The 21,495-nt window shown below is 47.1% G+C and overlaps 1 protein-coding gene and 1 pseudogene across 1 annotated transcript in view; one reads left to right on the top strand and one right to left on the bottom strand.

Annotated features, from left to right (window-relative positions):
- Positions 1-21,495, top strand: part of LRIG1 (leucine-rich repeats and immunoglobulin-like domains 1) — a 145,366-nt gene that overhangs the window by 92,018 nt on the left and 31,853 nt on the right. The window contains exon 4 of the mRNA XM_006893871.1: positions 19,133-19,270. Coding sequence (XP_006893933.1) covers positions 19,133-19,270 — 138 coding nt within the window. The remainder of the gene's footprint in view (positions 1-19,132; positions 19,271-21,495) is intronic.
- Positions 917-1,190, bottom strand: LOC102861909 (annotated as a pseudogene).

Raw genomic sequence — 21,495 nt, 5'->3', positions numbered from 1 at the left:
TAAACCAAGTCTGTGCTTTTTATAAGTGGAAAAGAGTGATTTACAGTGAAGTTTCTCTGCCTTGTAATTGGTGCATATGTCTGTGAATCAGAAAGATGATGGTCTGTGGAGAAAGGCTGCACAGTTTTTACTGGCTATGGACCCTTCTGGGGCCCCGTATCCTCCTCACTGGCCTTTGAACAATAGTAATAACCCCTTTTACCACCTCGGCTTCCCCCCAGGCTAGGCTTGTCCCTGTTCCCCTGGCTCCTTCTGTAATGGATGTTAACAAGAGCTATGATTTGGTAATTGTTTATCAGTTATGTGGTTCCAAGTAAGACCTTAACACCTGTCTTTGTTTTTCCTAATTCTCAGAACAAAAGCCCTTGCTCCTGAAGATGTTAAGTGAGTTGTGCATATAAATTCTCTGAGAGCAGTTACTGTCAGAGAGCAGCTATTGGGAACCAGGGACATGAGTTTCTCTTTCTGGAATAGGTTGATGGTCCTACAGCCTAAATTATTAAACTCTCAGATGGTTCACTTAGAGCCCTCAATGAATGGTGCAAAGGGTTGCTGTACTCAGCTGCTGGCCAGGTGTTCAGTGTCCCCCTATGAGAATGGCCCGGTGACCTCCTTCCACAAGCCACCAGTGACGATGCAGTCCGGCATTCACATTTGGGAGTCTGTCATGACCGCAGTGGCAGCTGATGGGGTTAGATATCAGACCCCACTGAGCCTAACTGTCCTTGGGGCTTGACTCCACAGTTTTTAAGTTTCTGTTGGCTTCCAGGAAAAAATGAGAGATCAGATGAAGTAACAACTTGGCAGTCAGATGGACCTTAAGGACAGCTCCACTGTGAATTTCCTTAAAGCTTTTGTTGTTATTGTTCTAATTACACTTAAAAAAAATTACTGCAATTCAAATCAGCATGTTGGTTCATTTCAGCTCCTTCACTGCCAAACCTGGGGGCAGGGACTGCTTCAGCTTCTCGGCCTTCTCTTTGTCTGTGATGACCAGGGTGTAGAGGTACCTGCTGCACCGAACCTTGAACTTCATTCACATTGTCCTTGTTCTTATTAATTTTGACAGATTTGGCATCCTTTCGCCTGGCCGTGAGCAGGAAGTCCTTGATTTCCTCAATTTTGCGAGGCTGACTCGGGGATCGCGCCCACTTCCCGAGGGGGTTCCACGCAGGGGTCGTACTGACCATGGTGGCGAGTGTGGGGGGCTGCGGGCGTGAGCCAGGACAGCCAGCGGCCAAAAGTGATGAGGGTGGAAGAGGCCTGAACTTCCGCTTCCGGTCGCTTAACCCCTCCCTCTAATTACACTTTTAATTTTGAGATAATTGTAGATTTATTTATAGCTATGAAATAGTTCAGAAAAGTATGAATACCTTTTATCTTGTCAGGATATTGACACTGATACAGTCAAGATACATTTTCATCTTTCTAGGGATCTCTCTTGTTGCTCTCGTCTACCACACCTCCTTCTATTTTAACTCGATACCTGTGAGAGACCCAGGAATTTTGGAACACAGTTGACTGAAAGAGATCTATATTTCTTCCCATTTCCAAGAAAGGTGACCCAACAAAATGTGGAAATTATCAGACAGTATTGCATGCAAGCAAAATGTTGGTGAAGATCATCCAAAAACAGCTAGAACAATACATTGACGTAGGACTTCCAGAAGTTCAAGTGTTTAGAAGAGGCCGTGACACCAGCAGTCTCTCTGCTGATGTTAGATATATCCTGGCTAAAAGCAGAGAATATGAGAAGAATGTCTATTTGTGCTTTATTGACTGTGCAAAGGCATTTGACTGTGTGGATCATAACAAATTATGGCTAACATTAAGAAAAACAGGAGTCCCAAACACTTAATTGTGCTCATGCAAAACTTATACCTAGACCAAGACTGTTGTCCAAACAGAACAGGGGAACACTACATGGTTTAAAATCAGAAAAAATGTGTGTCAGGGTTGTAGCCTATCTCATACCTATTAATTCTTTTTGCTGAGCAAATCATTCAAGAAGCTAGACGCTATGAATCAGATTGTGGTATCAGGATTGGAGGAGGACTCATCAACAACCTGTGTTAATGCCACAATCTTGGTTGGGTTGCTGAAAGGGAAGAAGACTTGAAGCACTTGCTGCAAAAGATCAAAAACTACAGCTTTCAGTATGGATTACATCTCAACATCAAGAAAACAGAAATCTTCATCACTGGACTGACAAGCAACAACATGATAGATGAAAAGTTTGAAGTTGTCAGTGACTTTATCTTGCTTGGATCCACAATCCACCCATACCCTTGATACCAACAGTCAGGAGATCAGGAGACATACAGCACTGGAAAAGTATGCATTCAGATTACTGAGGAGCAATGATGTCAGTGTGAGGACTAAGGTTCACTTGGTTTAGCCTGTGGTCTTTTGTTACTTGCTATGCTTCTGAAAGCTGGATGACAGAAGAAGAATCAATGCCTTTGAGTTGTGGTGTTGGGGAAGAGTTTGAATATCCCATGGACTGCTAAGAGAATGAACAGCTATGTCTTGGAGAAAGTACCAGAGTGCTCCTTGGAAGCCAAGATGACAAAGCTTTGTCTCATACATTTTGGCCACGTTGTTAGTAGAGGCTATTCCTTGGAGGAGGAACATCATGCTTGGAAAGGTAGAAGGTCAGCCTAAGAGAGGAAGACCCTCAACCAGGTCGATTGGCACAGTGAACTGCTGCAGTGAGCTCAAGTATGTCTGAAATGAGGATGGCCCAGGATAGGTTCAGATCTGTTGTTCTTCGGGTCATTGTGGGTTTTGCTTGATAACACCTAACAACAAAAATGGCAATCTGTTTTCCTTATTTAAAATTTTCTTATTTCAAGGCTGTCACTATAAACAGGACCAATGTACTCACCTTGTGCAGTTGACCCTTCCTCAGCACAATTTGCTGTGGATTTGTGCAGGTTGTTCATGTAATGATCCTTTAGTCCTTTTTATTGTAGAATAGTATTTCAGAGTAGAGATGCATCCAGTTTGTTTAATCACGCCTACTGGATGATTTGTGGGTTGTTTCCAGTTTGGGGCTGTTAGGAGTAAAGTTCCTGTGAACATTCATGATGGGCTTTTTGTGGAAACATGAATGTTTACTTTTCTGGAATAAATGTCCTAGAACACAATTGCTGAGTTAACTGCTTGTTGCTTGTTCAGGGTTTGAGGGAACTATGTTATTTTTCCATAGTGGCTCTGCTGTGGTACAGCCCCCCTGGCAATGTGTCCAGTTTTTCCTTATTCTTGCTAGCATTTGGTAATGTTGTTGTTGTTGTTTTGTGCCATCGAGTTGCTTGCGACTCATAGCGACCCTATGTACAAGAGCTCTAAATGCTGTTCTATCCTATGCCAACCTCACCATCTCAAACGCACTTATTCCCACCACTCCAGTCACAGAATCGATCCATCTCACCAAAGGTCTTCCTCTCCTTCGCCTCCCCTCCACTCTGCCAAACATGATGTCCCTCTCCAAGGACCAGTGCCTCCTTGCAACATGCCCAAAATATGTCAGATGAAGCTTCAGAATCCTTGACTCCAGGGAACACTCTGGCTTCACCCTCTCCAGGACAAACCTGTTTGTTCTCCTAGCAGTCCGTGGTATATTCAACACTCTTCTCCAGCACCACAGCTCAAAGGCGGCATCAATCCTCTTTTTATCAACCCTATTCACTGTCCAACTTTCTGATGCATAGCACGTAATTGCGAAGACTATAGCCCGGATTTTTAAAAATTACTATCGTTATCTCAGCCATTTTGATAGATGCATAGATATACCTCATTTTTTAAATTTTTATTTACTTACTAGCTATTGATGAGGCCCATGCTTCCTGTAGGGAGCCCTGATGGCATGCACCACAGGGAATTTCACGGCCAACCTAAAAGGGGTGCCATTGAGGCAGTTCAGATCCACCAGGGGTTCCGAGGGAGGAAGACGCATGGGTCCTTCTTGCTGGATGTATCATCTCAGAGTCCAGCTGGAGGGTGGTCAGCTGTGAGTCCGTTCAGACTTGACGTGTGTGAGTTTTGAGTGAGTAGTAGCTGTTGAAGTTGATCATATTTTCATATGCTTGTATTAGGGTACTATTTTCTCGAGCAAACTGGCCTTCAATTCAGCAATTCATACACAGCATATTTTGTAACATTGATTGTAACCCTCAGATTGTAACACCCCCTTCTATTTTAGTATCAAAACTCTTCACACTTCTTCCCAGTATTTCCAGTTTCTGTTTGCCTTTCTTCATGGTCAGTTTCTGCCTTCTCAGCTTCATCTCTGGAAAATTGCTGCCCTGTTGGCCTTGTTTTATTGTTGGTGGTTCTGAGGAGTGATTTCTCCCTGATCTTGTCAATTGCCAGGTTTAGGCCTGTGAAATTAATTTTCATTGGAGTGTTTCTTTGCTGCTGTGCTTTGAGAGTTTGTTATGTATTCTAGTTACTAGTTCTTTTCCTACAATTTGTGAATATTTTCTCTCAATCTGTAACTTGTCTTTGTATTTTAACTGGGCTATTCACAAAACATTCTTTATTAAAAAAATGAAATTTTTATTTTATACTGATTTACTTAGAAAGTTCAGATACATTCAGATACATTGTTTTTCACGCATCTTTCCCATTTCCTTTACCCACCTCTCCCTCCACCCATCAAATTGTGCAACCCTATGATTAACCAGCCCCCCACCCCTGCCCATTCTCACCCCATTCCTACCCATCCTCACTCTTCTGCTCCCACCATCCCCCCTTGGATCCTTACATATGTTCTACAATGATGGTCTTATACAGTGTTTGTCCTTATGGGACTGAGTTAGTTCACTTAGCCTAATGCTCTCCATTCTCTCCCAAGTTAAGTGGTGATTTATAAAATCATTGCTCCAGCGTTCTGCGTAGTATTCCATTGTGTGAATGGAACATAATTTCTGAATACATCCAATTGTGGTTGGACATTTGGTACTGTTGCCATCTTCTGATGGTGAATAATGCTGCTGTGAACATTGGTATAAAAGTCTCCATTTGCGACTCAGTTCCAATTTTCTTGGGGTATATTCCAAGCAGTGTAATAGCTGGGTCATATGAAAGGCACCCAAGCGTTGAGCCCTCTCCTTCATAGGGTCGCTATGAGTCGCCTGCGACTCATATACCAAATGCTTAGAAGGAGGAGTGGCATCCACTTCCGTAATAGCTTGCCTCCGGAAACCCCATGAACCTATGAACCCTATGAACCTATGAAACCCTATGAAGAGTTGAGGACTCTCCTTCATAGGGTCGCGCTGTGAGTCACCTGCGACTCGACGGCACCTAACAACAACAACATGGAATATCTGTGTTCAGCTTTTTGAGGAAAAGCCATAGTGCCTTACAGAGTTGTACCATTTTACAGTCCCACCTGATAACATAGTTACAAAATGGGCAAAAGAAATAGACTTTTCACAGAGGAAGATATTCAGATGGTCAACAGATACATGAAGAAATGCTCAGAATCACTGGCAACAGGAGAGATGCAAATAAAAACCACAGTGAGATACCATCTCATCCCAGTAGCAGTGGCAAAGTTTAATAGGACAGCAAGTAATAAATGTTGGAGAGGATGTGGCAAGATAGGAACTCTTAAACACTGTTGGTGGGATTGTAAAACAAACATTCATAATAGTGAGGCAGTTGGTTTATGAATACTGTTTTGTTTTGGGATTCCCCCCCCCCCTTTTATACTGTCAAATTTTATTCAACTGGTACAGGAGGAGATTGCCCCTCCTTATCCAGTGAAGCATCTGGTGGATTCGAACCGCATACCATGGGGATTGCAGTGCAGCTTTGTGTATATACTGTCTTTTATGGCTCATGCTTTCAGCCTCAAGCCTAAGAACTCTTGGCCTCACCTTAGATCCTCAAGATTTTCACGCTTGGTATCTTCCCCTCAAAATTTCATCTAATTTTTGTGTTATAATAGGAATAGATCAATGGTAATTAATTATATGGGACACATGTATATTAATTATTATATGAAACACAGTGTAAATGAAGGATTTTAAGGAACACTGTATATAAATGAAACTTGTAAATGAATTATGAAACCAATTATTAAAAGAATGATTTACAAGAGCCAACTTTATAATTTTTATGTTTTATGTTTAAGGCCGTGGTGGCCTGTTTCAAATCAGAAACAAAAAAACAAAGGCAAAGCTCGTGGTTCAGGAAGGGACACAAGTGCTGGCTATGCGGGACTCTGGGCTGGGCTCATGGAGGGCAGGGCAGGTTCTGGAACCCTGGGAAGTGCACTGGTGCGGGGCCTGCGCCCTTTGATGTTGTAGCAGGTCTTAGCATCTTCAGGGAGGGTAAGAAGGCCTGCACTAGACAGACACTGGCTTCTTATTCCCACCCAGATATGTGCTTCATCCTTCCCAGAGCACAGCCAGATCATATTCCGAGGGCTTGGGAAGCTATGTGTTAAGAGATAGCCGGAATCATGTGATCGGGAGATCAGACATGCCAGATGGGGCAGGAAGCAGGCCTGGTTTTATTTTTAAAGGCCCATCAGCGGCATCATTCCCCAGAGAAGAGGATCTTGTCCTGCAGCCTGCAGCCAAGTCCTGAAACAGCTTCCTCCTGGGTCGGAACCCCAGGGCTGTCGGGAGCTGCTCTCTGAATTACAGGGAGTGTTCAGTGGCTGCTGGAGGGAGTGTGGGGCCCCTGTAGGGATTTCATTGGCACCCCAGACCTCACAACCCATTCCTCTGTTGTCTGTTGCCCAGTGTTGAGGATCTAATCCAGCGGGCTTACCGCTGTGCTCACAGGGAAGGACCTTCAGGCTGACTTCAGACCCGTGCCTTACCCTGTCTGTCTCAGTGTGCTCGCTGGTTCATTTTGGTAAATTGATGGAATCTAGCTCTTGTGGCCTAGTCCATAGAGGGTTGGACCCAAAGATGATGCCTCTCTGGCAGCCACCAGCTGCTTCGCGGGAGAAAAATGGACAATTTCGTGTGATTTACAGCCTCTGAAAACCTTCTGGAGGGTCAGCTGTGAGAAGGTTCCAACTTGACGGCAGTGGATTAGAGCTTTTTTAGTTCGGAACCAAACTCAGACCAACTGGTGTCAGGAAGCTTCCGATCATGGGATAGAGTAAGAGGAGGGAGTTTCCTGAGAGCCCCCAAGGCTGCAGATCCTGCAGGAGTAGACCGCTGCCTTCCTCCATTGCTGCTGAGTTTGAACCACTGACCTTTTCGTTAGCAGTCTTGCACTTTAATCACTACATACAGGGCTATTAACAAAAAGTGCCAGCTTAATGAAACCTTTTCTTTATCCATTTGAAGTAGAGAATGCTAGATCAGTTGCTGTTCCTTCTGCCTTTCGAGCTGAGGGGTGTGCTCACTGGGGTGGTTGATCACAATGTTTCTTCTCACCAGAGAATATCCAGTTCTGTCCTGTCACACCGACTGCTAATGAAATAAGAGCCATTTTCACCACCCGATTAGTCATGGGAAGGCTGACCATGGTGGCCACCTTCGAAGTAGATCGGTGAGGCCTGTATGGGCCCTGTAGCCCTGCACGTGCTGACGCTCTTGTGGCCCAGACCTGGCAGCCTGCTGAGTGTGGAGACCGTGGAGGGACAGAGTGTGTGTTGCTTACATCTACAGAGAGTAAGGTCCTGCCCTTTTTCTAGTGACCGGCCCGTAGTGTGCCGAGGGTGAAGGAACAAGGCCTTGCCTCTGTTCTAGTGACCTGTCCATGGTGTGCCCACGGTGATGGGACAGGGTCCTGCCTCCGTTCTAGTGACCTGTCCATGGTGTGCCCAGGGTGATGGGACAGGGTCCTTGCCTCCATTCTAGTGACCGGCCCATAGTGTGCCGAGGGTGAAGGAACAAGGCCTTGCCTCTGTTTATGTGACCGGCCCATGGTGTGCCCAGAGGTGGAAAATCCTGACTCTCTTCCAGTGACCGGCCTGTGGTGTGCCCAAGGTGGAGGGACAGGGTCCTGCCTTAACCACCTTTCTTCCCTGTTTCACTGTGTTGCAGGCACTTTCAATGTAACAGGTGAGCTGTGAGGTTTATATTCCCTCTGGGCTCCGGTCTTCCCTTCACTACTATCTGTTGCGGAACTTTCTGGTTAACAGTGACTTCACCATAAACAAAGCACAAATCTACTGCTGGCTAGTCTGTTCTGACTTGTGGTGGTCTTCTGGGATCACCACATGGGAGTCTTGGAAAGTCTGTGAATCAGAACCAACTGAATAGCTGTGAACCCGAACAGACGGCCTCACCTTTCCACCGCAGAGGCTGTGGGTGGATTCGAATGCCAGCTTTTCATTTAGCATACTAACTACACCGTTTACTGGTCTGGGATTCCTAGGTGACCCATTTGGTCCCTCCAGTGGCCAGCTAGTATCAGCAGAAAGCTAGAGGGACTCTCACTTCCTCCGTGAGGGTCATTAATTTTGTCATTGTAGAGGGCAGGGGGTGGGGGTGACTTTCTAGAGTCAACACTAGTTGGTGTAGAGCCTCAATCTGAGCAGAATCTTCTAGAAACTTTTCACATTCCAGGCTTGGCAGCATGGACTCTCCCTTGGTTGATGTTTTGAGGTTGGAGGCCTGGCCTGAAAGGATACCCTCCCTTCCTTGTCACTGCTCTGCATTCTTCACCTTTCTTTGCCAGAAGCATCTGAGCAGAGCTAGCCATCTGGCTAGGGGTCCTGTGTTTCTTCTCCCCTCGGGACTGGGCCACAAGCTGGACATGTCACCATGGAATGAATGGAGCTTGTCCTTGGTGAGATCCATGGGAGTGAGCTCAGCAATGCAGCACCTACAGCCGGGCCAGTGTGAGCCTGGACGCTATGCAGCTCGACTCCTTTGTGCTCTACAGATGCCCCGGCTGTGGAGAGAGACACCAGAGGGAATGGAGGGTGGGCGGCGCATGAGGGCAGAGGAGGCCAAGGGCAACCATTTGGGCTTCTCTGACTCTGAAGTGCCCGTGTGGGTGGAATGGTAGAGGAAGTGGGTCATTGTTCTAGTCTTTCAGTCTCTTGGCCCTGGGTGGTGCCAGCTTGCCCTGTCCAGTGACCACAGAGCATCATTGAGCAGTGCTCAGAAGTCCCAGCCCGTATTAAAGGGCACAGGTCATCTCCCTGCAGGATGCAGAACCCACATGGTTCCATGTTCTCTGGAACAGTGTTAGCTCAGTGCCTCGCGGCCCACTGCCTCCTGGCCCCAGGACTGGTGTGGGGTGATGGCAGGCATGAAGCTGAGCACCTCAGTGCTGTTCTGTCCGGTGACTGAGGAAAGGAGTACGTTTTGGCCAGCATGTGATACTTGGCGGTTAGCTCACCTGTGCCAGCTCTGGCTCTTGACAAATGGCTGAGTGTGGGATCAGGATGAATTTAGGAAATGCATACTTAGTTCATAAAAAAAAAATCTTTTTCTAACATTTTCTTTTAAATAATTCTGCAAGATTTTCTGTCTAAAAAGTAAAATTGACGTACACTTTTTTCTTAGTTTTTTTAACTGAGGAATCGTCCTAAGCTTAGAGTTGCTTTTAAATCTGAGTTTTGCTGCTAATCTTAAAGGCAGGCTGTCTTTAGGGTTCAGGTTCACCAGCGGCTCCGTAAGAGCAAAGTGAGCAGTCTCCTCCCGTGCTGTTTACAACCTTGGGAGGTCCACTGTGAGTTAGTGTCAGCTGGGTAAGAGTGTGTGTGAGTCTGTAAGTGATGAGCAGCTTGAATAGGTGGCATTCTGCTTCTGTAAAGATAGTCCTCCCTTGGAAGCCCTGTGGGACAGTTCTGCTCTATGAGGTTGCTGTGAATTAGAACTTAATTCTATCACCTTGATGACAGTGGGGTTTCCGTTTTTAATTTTTTGTTCAAGAAGGACATAGCAGTCCTAAACAGACTAAAAGTCTCAGCCCATTCTAATGAAGTGATCATTTCAGGGTTACATAATATTCCTGAGAAGGGTTTCGGTTTTGTTCTGCGTGTTTGCGAATCTTAAGAAAGAATGTGGAGGAATTCCTGGTAGTTCAGGTTGGACCCTGGAAGGACGGGCCCTGATGATTTGCAGGCAGTCAGCGGTTGGGTCAGTCTAGCGGGCAGGACTGGCTCTCAGTTGTCTAGGTTTCTTAATTCCAGATCTGAAGCTCCCCAGTCCTGGGCGTCCAGCTCGAGCAGTACCAGCTGTGCATGGGAGAAATAAGTGCCGTGTGTAGTATGGGCTCCTTGAGCAGTGCATGCCCAGGAGGACCTGACACGAGGCTTTTTTGCAGTTAATCAGAACTATTCATGGAAGACCCCAAGGAGGAGTGACCCTGAAGGAAGTGAGTGGGTCTGGAGGTTGGTTGACACAGCCCCGTTCTGCCTTCCAAGGGCTGACCCCGCCTGACAGAGGCTGTTTATCCCGTCCCTGGGCTGCTCTTGTTTTCTCTCCGATCTCCACCTGAATAAACAGATCCTGAACGTCATCTGCAGCCAGGCTGAGAATCTGCCAAAATTCCCCGGGGAACTGGTGATTCACCCGCAGCCGGGGAAGGAGCAAGCGAGCCAGAGAGGGACCTGCATATTCTGATTCCCATTTCCTGTCCAGCAAATAACCCAGGCAAGGGCCGGTTCTTAAAAGACAGCAGTTTCTTCAAGCAAATAATCAATTTATGCAATAGGACAGATGGTCTTAATTTTAATTTTGAAGATGATAGATGTAAAGTGATAGCTCGTGAGAGGATGCCTTAGATTGGAGAAGAGAAACTGCTTGACATTGGCCTAGACAAACTGTTCTACACTTGCTTCTCTGTCTTCTTTTTTTTTTTTTTAAATTCTTTATATTTATTGTTAACTTGGATATGATTCAATGCTGGGGTCAACAATAACAGTTTTGGAGTCATCAGATGTGTATGCATGTATGTATATATTTTGTTGTTCATCAGCCCCTACTTGTAAGAAAGCACCTCTTTTCATACAAGAACATGATCAACGGGCGCTTGTCCATATTCGGTATGTCTGGTGGTTTTTGTGGGAAGGGGTCACAGGAAGTTGTTTGCCTCTGAGGATGTGGTTGAAAGAAGCACTGGGTAGTAGGGTGCTTGAGTTAAATGCCTTTTCAGATTCATTTCAACCCTGGAGGATTAGTTTAAAATAAAACCAGCCGTGTTGACTGCGGCTGAGTTTTACGTGTGCCCTGTGACATACGGTAGCGAAGACATGGCATGTCTGACAGAAATACATGTGAGTGCACACCCGGAGACATGCCCGGAGACGTGTCCAAGCAGATGGCTGTGATTTTTGCGGCAGCCTGAACTGGAAATTACTTAGCAACTATCAACACTAGAATGGAAAAGTGAACTGTAATTTGTTGTTTTTGTTATGTGCCCTTGATTCGGAACTAACTCATAATTGACCCTCTAGCAGGATTTTGGAGACAGTAAATCACACAGGAATTGATTGCCCATCTTTCTCCCATGGAGTGGATGGTAGATTCAGACCATGTTCCGTTGGGTTGGCTGTGTAGCTCCTTAGCACCAGGCCCCCAGAGCTCCCTAAACTGTGGTGTAATCCTGGTAAAAGAATCATTGTGGGCCAGAAGTGACCTGATAGCAGTTAACAGCATAGTGCAAGAGTATACAGAGGTCTCATAAAACGTGATGCTGAACGGAATGCCAGCCATCTTTAGAGGAATGCATCCAGAACACCCCCATGTATATAATGGAAATAGGGAACATGAGCCATGGAAAGTAGAAATTATCTTTACAAAGAATGATGAAAGAGAAGATGATAGGAGGAAGGAGGTGGCTCTGAGGAATGTGTTGTATTTGTTCATCTGGTTATTGTGTACCATCGAGTCAGAACTGATCCAAAGCTGACTCTCCAGCGAGTTTCCAGAGATATTAGATCACATGAGAGGAGGCTGCTCATCCTTCTGTACAGTGCCTGGTGGATTCAAACCATGCACCTCCGGGGTTGCAGCTCGGCTTCTTCCCTCTAAGCCACCAGAGTTTTCTAGGTGATAGGTGAGTGTACTCAGCTTCTAAAAGTGCATTGAGTTGCACTGACAAATTGTACTCTTCATAGTATGCTTGTTAGATTTCTGTGAAAACTCTTTGAAACAAAACAATCATCAGCACTTGGCCATCTGGCCTGTCTTTTGGGACAGAGGAGAAAGGATCTTCATGTGTGTGTAGGGGCTGCAGCGATATGTAAGCCTCTAAACTCTGCACAGTTAGGCAGAACCAGTGAGTGTATCAGAGCTCGCGTTGTCTCACATGGGGTGATTTTCATGCTCCTAGTGTGACATGAAAGTCACTGAGGGGTGCACACACACCTTCAGTCCTGGTGGCCTTGAACCTTGAAGGCCTGTTGTGGGGGGCATCGGGGCTCAGTGTCTGGTGCAGAGAGGCACGGTAACAGCCCTTGGGCAGCAGGCCCTGCACAGGGGATGCCCAGGACCCTCAGGGTGCAGGTGGCTTCACTGCATCACCATGTGGGAAGGGGGCGATGATGACAGCTGTGCTGCATTCTCCCCTCATCTCAGGGCTGTTTCAGCCAGTGGTTCAGGCACGTCAGAGAGCTTCAGGTTGTGGTTCACTGATTTCCTAAGGAAATCCTTTAGAAATCGGATCTTAAGGCACAGTGATGGTGAGAGTCAACACTGCTGAAATTGCCCACGTGGACTTCTGTGGGGCTCTGCTATTTGCTTGTGAGAGCCCAGGAAATGTCTGGCTGGATGCTGGGATCCAGGCACTGACTGACTGGCTTTAGTAGGTATCTGCCTGTCAGCAGAATGAGAAAGAGCGAGAATATGCAGGCCATCCCCCGGTTGTACACCAGGCCCGTTTCTACGTGTGTGTTTCCGTTGACTTTGTAGGTAAGTCGGAGCAGGTGCACAGGGTTCTTACTTCCTTTTCCTTTAGTGCATGATGACGTTCTGGTGATCAAGTCTGTAGAAAGTTGTGCTGTTAACCCAAAAGTAGCACTTCTCCGCCCACCTCGCCTCAGCAGTAAGAAGGGAAATCTCCTCCTCTGCAGCTTCCAGCCTCTGAAAACCCTCTGGAGGGTTGGCTGTGAGTCATTTCTGACGTGACTGTAAGGAGCAAGCAAGCGAGTGGGTGAAGGAAAAGGATTTAGAAGCTGCACATACAGCAAGTGAAGAGTTTGCTGCCATTGGTTTCTTTGCTTCCAAGTGGAGGCAGATTTCTATAACACTAAAGGACAGCTCTGGTGGCCTGGCGGTAAGAAGCTGCAATCCGAAGGCCTGCGGTTCAAATTCACCATCTGCTCCATGGGATGGATGGGCAGTCTTCTTCCATGAACTGCTTCTGAAAACCTGTCAGAGGGTCAACTGTGGGCCAGTTTTGACTTGATGACATACAACAAAGGACACATGGGAGTTGTCCCTCAGACATTCATAACTCGGGCTTCTTTTGGGCACAGTGTGAATTTGCATCCTTGGGGATCCTAGGTTAGCTCTGCTCTGTCCCACAGGGTTGCTGACAGTGGGTCTGGGTTATAGGTGGCTAAACCACATACCACCTCTCGTCCCTCCCTCCCGTCGGCGGACATCACATCAGTCTCAACACACAGAGTTCCTGGGCACATCCAAGAACTGTCCTCTGTGGTATTTTCCCTGGCTGTGGTCACTGGGAAGGGCCTACCCAGCTACTCCTCTGAGTTCCCTCTGATGGACTCAGACCACCAACCTTAACCATTAGTAGCTGAATGCATGAAACGGTACCACCTCTGCATCCCAAACCAGCTTGCAGAAGGAAAGATTTAATCATAGTGCCCAAGTTATGCCAAAGCTAGACTGAGAATCTGGGTTCCTGTCCTTAGAAACCGTAGTGTAGACCAAGGAGCAGCAAACTGGGCCAGTGGCGTACAGCTTATTGGCTCTTGTTTTTAAAATAAAGCTTTATTAGACCATGACCCCCCCAACTAATTTGCATATCATATGCAAATGGCTGCCTTCTGCTACAGTAGTGTGAAGTACTAAGAAACCAAAAGGTCTGCAAAACTGGAAACATTTACTGTCGGACCCTTTATAGAACAGACTCGCCAACCCCTGTGTAGATAATAGCATAATTTCAGGAGCCAGCTGTTCCCCATGTGACCCACCTTGGCCTCTTTTCTTTGATCTCCCCACTCGTTCTTCCTGGCTATTATCTGTGACATGAGATCTTTTCCACTATTAACAGGAATACCTTGTAAACCAGGCTTGCACAGAACTCGAGTGGAACAATCACTTATGATAAAAAGTTTTAAACACTGGTTTCAAATGCCTTCGTCTGTTTTACTGTCTAATTTAACATCGGCTCTGAAAATGTAGCCAAGTGTAGAGAGCTTATCTTGCATACTCTCTGCCTTTGAAGACTGATTTTATTTTTGAAGCCCTTAACAGGTGTTGGTTTAATAGACTTGTGCTGTATTAAGTTCTCCTCACCCCAGAGGGCAGCCCAAGGGGTAAACTGACACTGGACTGAAGCAGGTGGCACGTGACTTGGCCTCCACATACTTTCCCCAGACCCATGGCCCGCAGGACAGGCTGGTGTGTCCCCTCTGATGAGAAGCCAGTGAGGAGGAATCCAAGCGCAGCGCTGTCCCTGCCCTCAAACTCTCCTTGCACTTTTAGTAAATGAGTGGCTCCCTTTGGACTGTATGTCCCTTAAGGATAAAGTGTGGCCAAGAGTTGTCACTGATTGAATGAGAATAAAGGCTGCTCTGTAAAGACACAGCCACCCAGGGTACCAGTGAGTGAGAACGTCAGTGCCCCAGCCTCACTTGCTGAGGGAATTGGGGTTTGCACAGGACCTTGGAAGCTGGCTCAAGACGAGGCGCTCAACTGAGTCAGGTGACCGAGGAATAGCCAGCCAAGACTGAGCATATTTCTTTACTGACGGAAGGGTCAGTGGCTCTAATCCACCAGCTGTTCTGCACCAGAAAGATGGACAGTCTCTTCTTGTAAAGATGTACAGCTTTGGGCACTGGGTGGGGGGTTGCGGGGAGTCGGAATCTGCTTGGCAGAAGGGAGTTTGAGTTTGGGGTTTTGCTGAAGGCATATGGGTCAGATCTGGACTAGCCCCTCATGATTGTGTTGGGGACCAGTGGGCAGGCGAAATGGAATCCTCTCACTTCTCCGCAAATTCCAGAAGATTTCTTCTTCTGCAGAGCTTTAAGAGCACCTGCTGTGTGATTGCACTGCCCTGTCACTGGGCCCAGCTCCCTGTCATAGGCCGGCTGTGTTAGGAGGAATGCAGAGAGGGATTTGGAGGCTACGAAGGTGACCGGGGCTCTTCTGGCACCTGGCACTTATGCTAAAAGAACAGTATGATTAGCACCTGTGTTTGCACATGTCATTGACATCTTGGAGGATTTCTCTACAACCAGGAGAGAATAGAATAGAATAGAATAGAATAGGATAGATGAATGGGACCCTCTAAGAATCAAATCCCTTTGCACATCAGAACACTTCTCCAACATGGTTAAAGGAAATTCACAGATTGGGGACAAAAATATTTGGTAATGACGTATCTGATAAGGGACTCAGATCTAAAGTTTATAGACTACTCCAGCACCTCAACAAGAAAAAGTTAAACAACCCCATTGCAAAATGGACACAAGATATGAATAGACATTTACCAAAGAAAACATTCAGATGGGAAACAAACACATGAAGAAATCTTCAAAATCCCCAGCTCTCAGACAGATGCAAATGAAAAAAACTGAGATACCATCTCACCTCAATAACAATAGCAGAGTTCAACAGAGCAGCAAACAACAAATGTTGATGAGGTTGTGGAGAGATTTGGAACCCTTATTCACTGCTGATAGGTATGTAAAATGTTGCAGCCATTATGGAAGGCAGTATGGTGGTTTCTCAAAAAGTTGGATCCAGCAGTTCCACTACTGGGAATATACCCTAAAAAAACTAGAACTGCCTCCCAAACAAGTGTGTGCTCACCCATGTTTATTGCTGTGTTATTCACAATAGCAAAGAGATGGAAGCAACTCAAGTGCCCATCAACAGATGAATGGATAGAAAACTAATGGTTTATTCACACAGTGGAGTACTACACAGCACGGAAGATCAAGGAACTCATAAAATATACAGCATGGGTAACCCTGGAGGATATTATGCTGAGTGAAATTTATCAGTCATAAATGGACAAATACTATGTAACACCACTATTATAAAACAAGACTGGGTTTGGGGGAAATTAAGAGGGGATAAATAATGAACACTGCACTGGAACAGATGAAGGAAAGAACTGTTTAGGAGGAATATATGATTAAGCAATATTTGTATGACAACAGTCCAGAATAAGAGATGCATAGCAAAGTGGACTGGGGGAGGGGTCGGGGGAGGGAGGAACTGGCGTAGGGGGAGGGAGGTACTGGCTAGAGGGTAGGGAAGAAAATGTGCAACAATGAATCAGTGAAAATCCAGCTTTTCTGTAAACTTTCAGAAGATTCTCTCTCTTCCCCCCACCCCCCACCCCACACACACACCACCCACACACACACACCCAGGAGGATTTCTTGACGATCTTGACTGTGACCAGCCAGCTCAGCTCAGGGCTGCACCCTCATTCTTCCCTTTGGGTGCCTGACCATTGTTTCTTCAGACTGAGGGCTGTGGTCCTGGAAGGAGCGTCTTAGATAAGCTGGCTTCTCCAGGTGCGGTGGGGTTGGTGGATAGGCCTGGAGCTGAGCCCCACTGGCTTTGGGAGTGAGAAGGCCCAGCAGCTGGCTGTCTAGGGCACGCTTGGCAGCTGGCATCAGCCTTCAGGGTCTCTGGGGCTCTCACAGGCTTGGTCACTTGTGTCCTGCAGCGCCCTGGACAGTCAGCTCGCCTGGTCCTCTGAGAGTCCCCTCTGCATACAGCATCTCCCCCATCTGGGCACTAGCTTTAGCTCCCCTGTTCACACCCCACGTCTCCTGTATCTGCCTCCCCACAGGCGCGGCCTCGCTTGGTCCACTCTGATGGAGCTTTCCAGCTTCTGAGTTTACCCTGTGAGGAGTTTCCTGAGGTGCCCCTGCCTGCGTGGCTGACCTCCAGCTCCTACGGACCCACCTGGTCTCCACTTGAGTGCCTACCTCATGCCCTGTGGAGCTTGCTGGCCCTGCTTCTTCTTCCAGGCGGAACCCCCTTAGGTGCCCGGTGGTCCCCCTCCTCCTGGCACTGTGCAGCTCATTTCCATGGCTGCCACTTCTGCTGTGTTGGGAACGTTTTCCTGGCGTGTGAACGGGACCTGTGGGCATCACAGTGCCCTTTATCCGCACGGGGCTGGGGCAGAGTGGGCCAGCGTATACTCCAGCCAGTTAATAACAGACTGGAAAAGTTTGGGATGAAAGAACTTGAGGGAGGTGGGAAAGGAGAGGACAGGGCCCATTTTGGGGGTGTCGGGGGGCTTGCAGCTGGACTGGTCAGCCAGGTCGGTCTTACCCACACCCCTTCCTCTCTTGACTCTGTTCCCTCATCCTGGCTCCTGGAACTGCATTCAGAACTCCTGGATTAGACCCAGGTCTGTTGCCATTAGTTTTTGTTCTGTTCTTCCCATGCTTTACATAATAAAAGTTTTCGCCTCTTTTTCTCTTTCTTTTGAATCAGAAAACCAAAGAGACTTCACTAAAGAACCACACAAAGAACTCGGGGGAAGTGGCTTTGGGGAGGTCAGGGGAGGTGGTGGGAACAGTGGTCTTTCTCAGATCAGCGCTGTGTGTGGACTGGTGCCCCTGTAAATGGATGTTTGAGTCCAGGGTCTGAGAGATGTGTGAAAAAACAAAGAGTGGATGAGAAGCCCAGCGCTTCTGGGAAAGAGGTCCTTGTTTACGCTGTTGGAAATGATTTGGTCAAGTGTTTATTTAAAGGAGATGCCACTTTGTAAGTGACGCCTGGCTTACTTGTGTTGTGTACAGGAATGCTTTGATTGGCCGGGGACACAGACATGATTTACTCAGGAACTGGCTGGGGCAAGTGTCTGGTGGGACCCAGAGGTCCATGCTGCTGCCCAGCAGTTGAGTGTCTGAGGATGGCACTGGGGGTGATGGTCTGAATCTGTCAGGATGGACCCTCCAGCCTTGGCTGCTTCTGATAAATAAATACTAAGTGGTTGGTCAGATTGTGGTTTTGACAGAAGGAACATTAAAAGCATACATGTTTTGGGTAGACAATGATCTTCCTTGGGGCAGATGGTAAACACTCTAGAAACTTACATTCCTGTCTGCAAATCCTTTGATAGGGTTTCAGGTTAGGTGGTGATGAGGAATCGTGACCCCATTGTTCAGATGAGCAGGCGGAGGCCTAGAGCACTGAAGGCACCAGATATTATTATTATTGTTGTTATTGTTATTTTAAGTTGAAGCCCTAAGAGGGAATACTGTAACAGATTCTTACTGATCAATATAGTCAGGAGGTTCGCATACCCAATGCCATTTAGACCAGCCAGTTCCTGTTCCTCTTGGAGTGTGAACAAGATTATCATCTCGTTTTAGTTTGTTTAAATCCCCGGCCTGTCTCCAACCTGGAGCGTAGTCAGTGCTGGTAAAGTGTGAAGTGTGTAATGGTGGCTTCAGTTGCCTTGAACTTGGCTCTGGCACCCATAGTATGGGAAGTTACATGACTTGAACAGGTTGTGAAGATGTTTGGTGAGCCAAGGTATGCACTGGCTGGTGAGCCCGGGCACATACCTCTGATGGAGTTCTCAGGTGTTGGTGTCCTCCGCGTGGTCTCACGTATCACCGACCTTGACCTAAGACCTTGTCACTGAGAAAGGACAGAAAAACTAATATCCTATGGAGTACCCAGCCATCATATAGAAACTTGAAGGATGAGAGATCACATTTTAAAACGAGTAGAGGGAAAGGCATCTAGAAGAAGTGATGGGGAGCTCTAGCCTCTTTGGAGTCACGGGTGTTGTGAGTGGTTAATGTTTTTATCTGCTAACTGAAAAGTTTGCAGTCACACCACCTTACCGAAGCCCCTCAGGAGAAAGGCCTGGCGAGCTGCTTCCAGTCGAGTTAGGCAGGCAGTTCCCAGAGGCCAGCTCTGCTTGTGCTCACATGGGGCTGGGGTGTGCCAGGGGACTCCCCGGCAGCTGGTTCTGGTTAGAGTGGCTTTGCAAAAGTAAATGATCAACTCACTTCTCTTTGTTTTAGGCAACATAATAAGATCCGCAGCGTGGAGGGGAGTCAGCTGAAGGCTTACCTGTCCTTGCAAGTGCTGGATCTGAGTTCGAACAACATCACAGAAATCCGGAGCACCTGCTTTCCCCAGGGCCTGCCCCTCAGGGAGCTGTAAGTGCATGTGTGAATGGCCGCCCTGGTGTCCCCGTTAGGCTTATGGCTCTCCAAACATGAGTGTTTGGCCGTCTGTGGGGATGGCGTAGCGCTCCATCAGCCTCCTTCCGCAGGGCGGGACCAGGACAAGTGGAGATCCCAGGCATGAAGTCCAGGCCATCTGTCCTTCCAGTGCACTAGGCTGTGTCCCGGGAAGGCTCGGGGGCCGGGTACAGGCAGCTTGAGATGAACCACATTGGCAGAAGACCTCTGTGATGTCTTACTTCATCAGAGACTCAGCATATCTTTCTAGTGTTTTTAAAACAAGTCATATGGCTTATTGGAGAGGCTGTCTCATTTTCATGGTGTCCAGGGCTCATGGAGGGTCAAAGAGTGGACAAGTCTGTCTTGGAACAGGTGCAGCCAGGGAGCTGCTTGGTGAGAAGGAGGGTGACATGACCTCACTTACTTTGGGCATGTCCTTGGGAAAAACACATCGTGCTGGGGAAGATAGAGGGTCAGAGGAGAGGAAGACTCAGATGATGGGTTGACACAGTGTCTTTAACGGTGGCCCAAGTGTATCAGAGATGGTCCAGGATGAGACACAGGTCAGATCTGTGGAAGCTGACTTGACGGCACCGAACAACAATAGGCCTTTTAGGTTTCTGTTTTAAGTCCGCTTCTCTTTTACCTGTTCATACTCCATTTCACACCAAACAGAAAGCAGACAGGAAGAATGAAAGTTAGTACCTAAGTAATCCACTTGTTAGGAAAAGCACTCATTTGAGGAAGAAATGGGCAGGCTAAGGAGACTTTTGTAGGTTACACGTATACTGAGATTCCCCACATCACTGCTGTGTAGGATTCTGGAGCTCCTTTGCGAGGCTGGGTGAGTGGCCCTCATGAGCTCTCTTCTTGGGCAGGTGAAGGCTCGGCACACTGGGGACAGCAGGCTTTGTGGGGCAGCAGAACTGGTCCTGTTGTGGGAGGCCCCATGTGGCCATGCTTAGGCCCTGATGAGGCTTTGCCAAGGTATCCAGCCCCCTCTGGATACTTCCTTGCTTGGGGCCAAGAGACCAGGACTGATGTAGTGAAATGCAGTGAACACTCCCTGCATGAGATTTGGAGAAACTCACTTTCTTGGCTAACTCGGCCAGCATCTGTTAATCACACAGGTTGTTCTTCAGTTTGACGTGCTGAGAACAAATAGTCCAAGCACATTTGCAGAGACTCATCCTGTGCCCTGCTCAGGGCCCTGCCTGCTGTGAGGGCGGGGAGGTGCCCTGTGCCTTCTCCACTGAGGAAGGTTCTTGCGCTCTCTGTCCTCACAGGACTTAGAAGAGCAGTGTTTTGTCCAGGGATGATGAAGGGGAATGTTGGGGGAGGACTTCTCACAGGAGTGACATGTTGCTTCCTTCATTTCTTTTTGACATTTCTGATTTGTTTGTTTTATGTGGGGTTTTTATTTATTTACTTATTTATTTTAAACTTTTAGCTTTTTAAAATTTGAGTGAAAGTTTCTAGAGTAAATGAATTTTCCATTTAACAGTCTGGGCACGCTTTGTTTCCTGACATCATTTGCATTTATTTCTGTGTATCCTCGTTCATCTGTTGCCCTCCTGATTCTGACTTCCGTTCATCCTTCTGCCTTACTCTTTCCTGCTTTCTCTCTCTTGGTTGACTGTTCTAAGTGCTGAGTACTTCCCCAGTGTTCTTCCTGTTCACTCCCTCAGCCTGTTGTTTGGCTGAAAGCTGGGCCACAGAGATTAGTTCAGTTCTGGGTGGAAAGGGTTTTCGATTTCAGGGTTCCATATCCCCACATCTTCTACTTTTCTCTCTTTTCTTTACCTGTTACATAGTTTACCTGCAGTGCAGTATACAGATCTTAACTACCCACCAATGTGTCAAGAATTATCTGTCTTTTCTGTCTTCTAGAAGGACATGCCCTGGTTTATAAAGCTAGGTGCCACTGAAGTATTGGTTTTTTCTGTATAGGAACTCTCTACAGAGCTCCTTGAGCTGTTTTGTGAGATGTTTTGAATTGATAATATTGGTGTATACACATTTATTATATAAGTCATATAATAAGTTTCACTCAGAATGTAAGGCAGTGTGCTCAAATTAAATTCACTCCCACCATGGCTGCTCAGCCGGCTTTCTGCTTGCTAAGCTTTTCTCACCAGCCTTGAGCCGTCGCCCTTGGGTGGCAGGTGGTGAGGAGGAGGCTGGTGGCCGTGCTGGTG

This window comes from Elephantulus edwardii, unplaced genomic scaffold (assembly GCF_000299155.1).
Source record: "Elephantulus edwardii isolate Elephantulus edwardi_28Jun2011 unplaced genomic scaffold, EleEdw1.0 scaffold00132, whole genome shotgun sequence".
In the NCBI taxonomy this organism is placed as follows: domain Eukaryota; kingdom Metazoa; phylum Chordata; class Mammalia; order Macroscelidea; family Macroscelididae; genus Elephantulus; species Elephantulus edwardii.
This window is presented reverse-complemented; position numbering and strand designations above follow the sequence as displayed.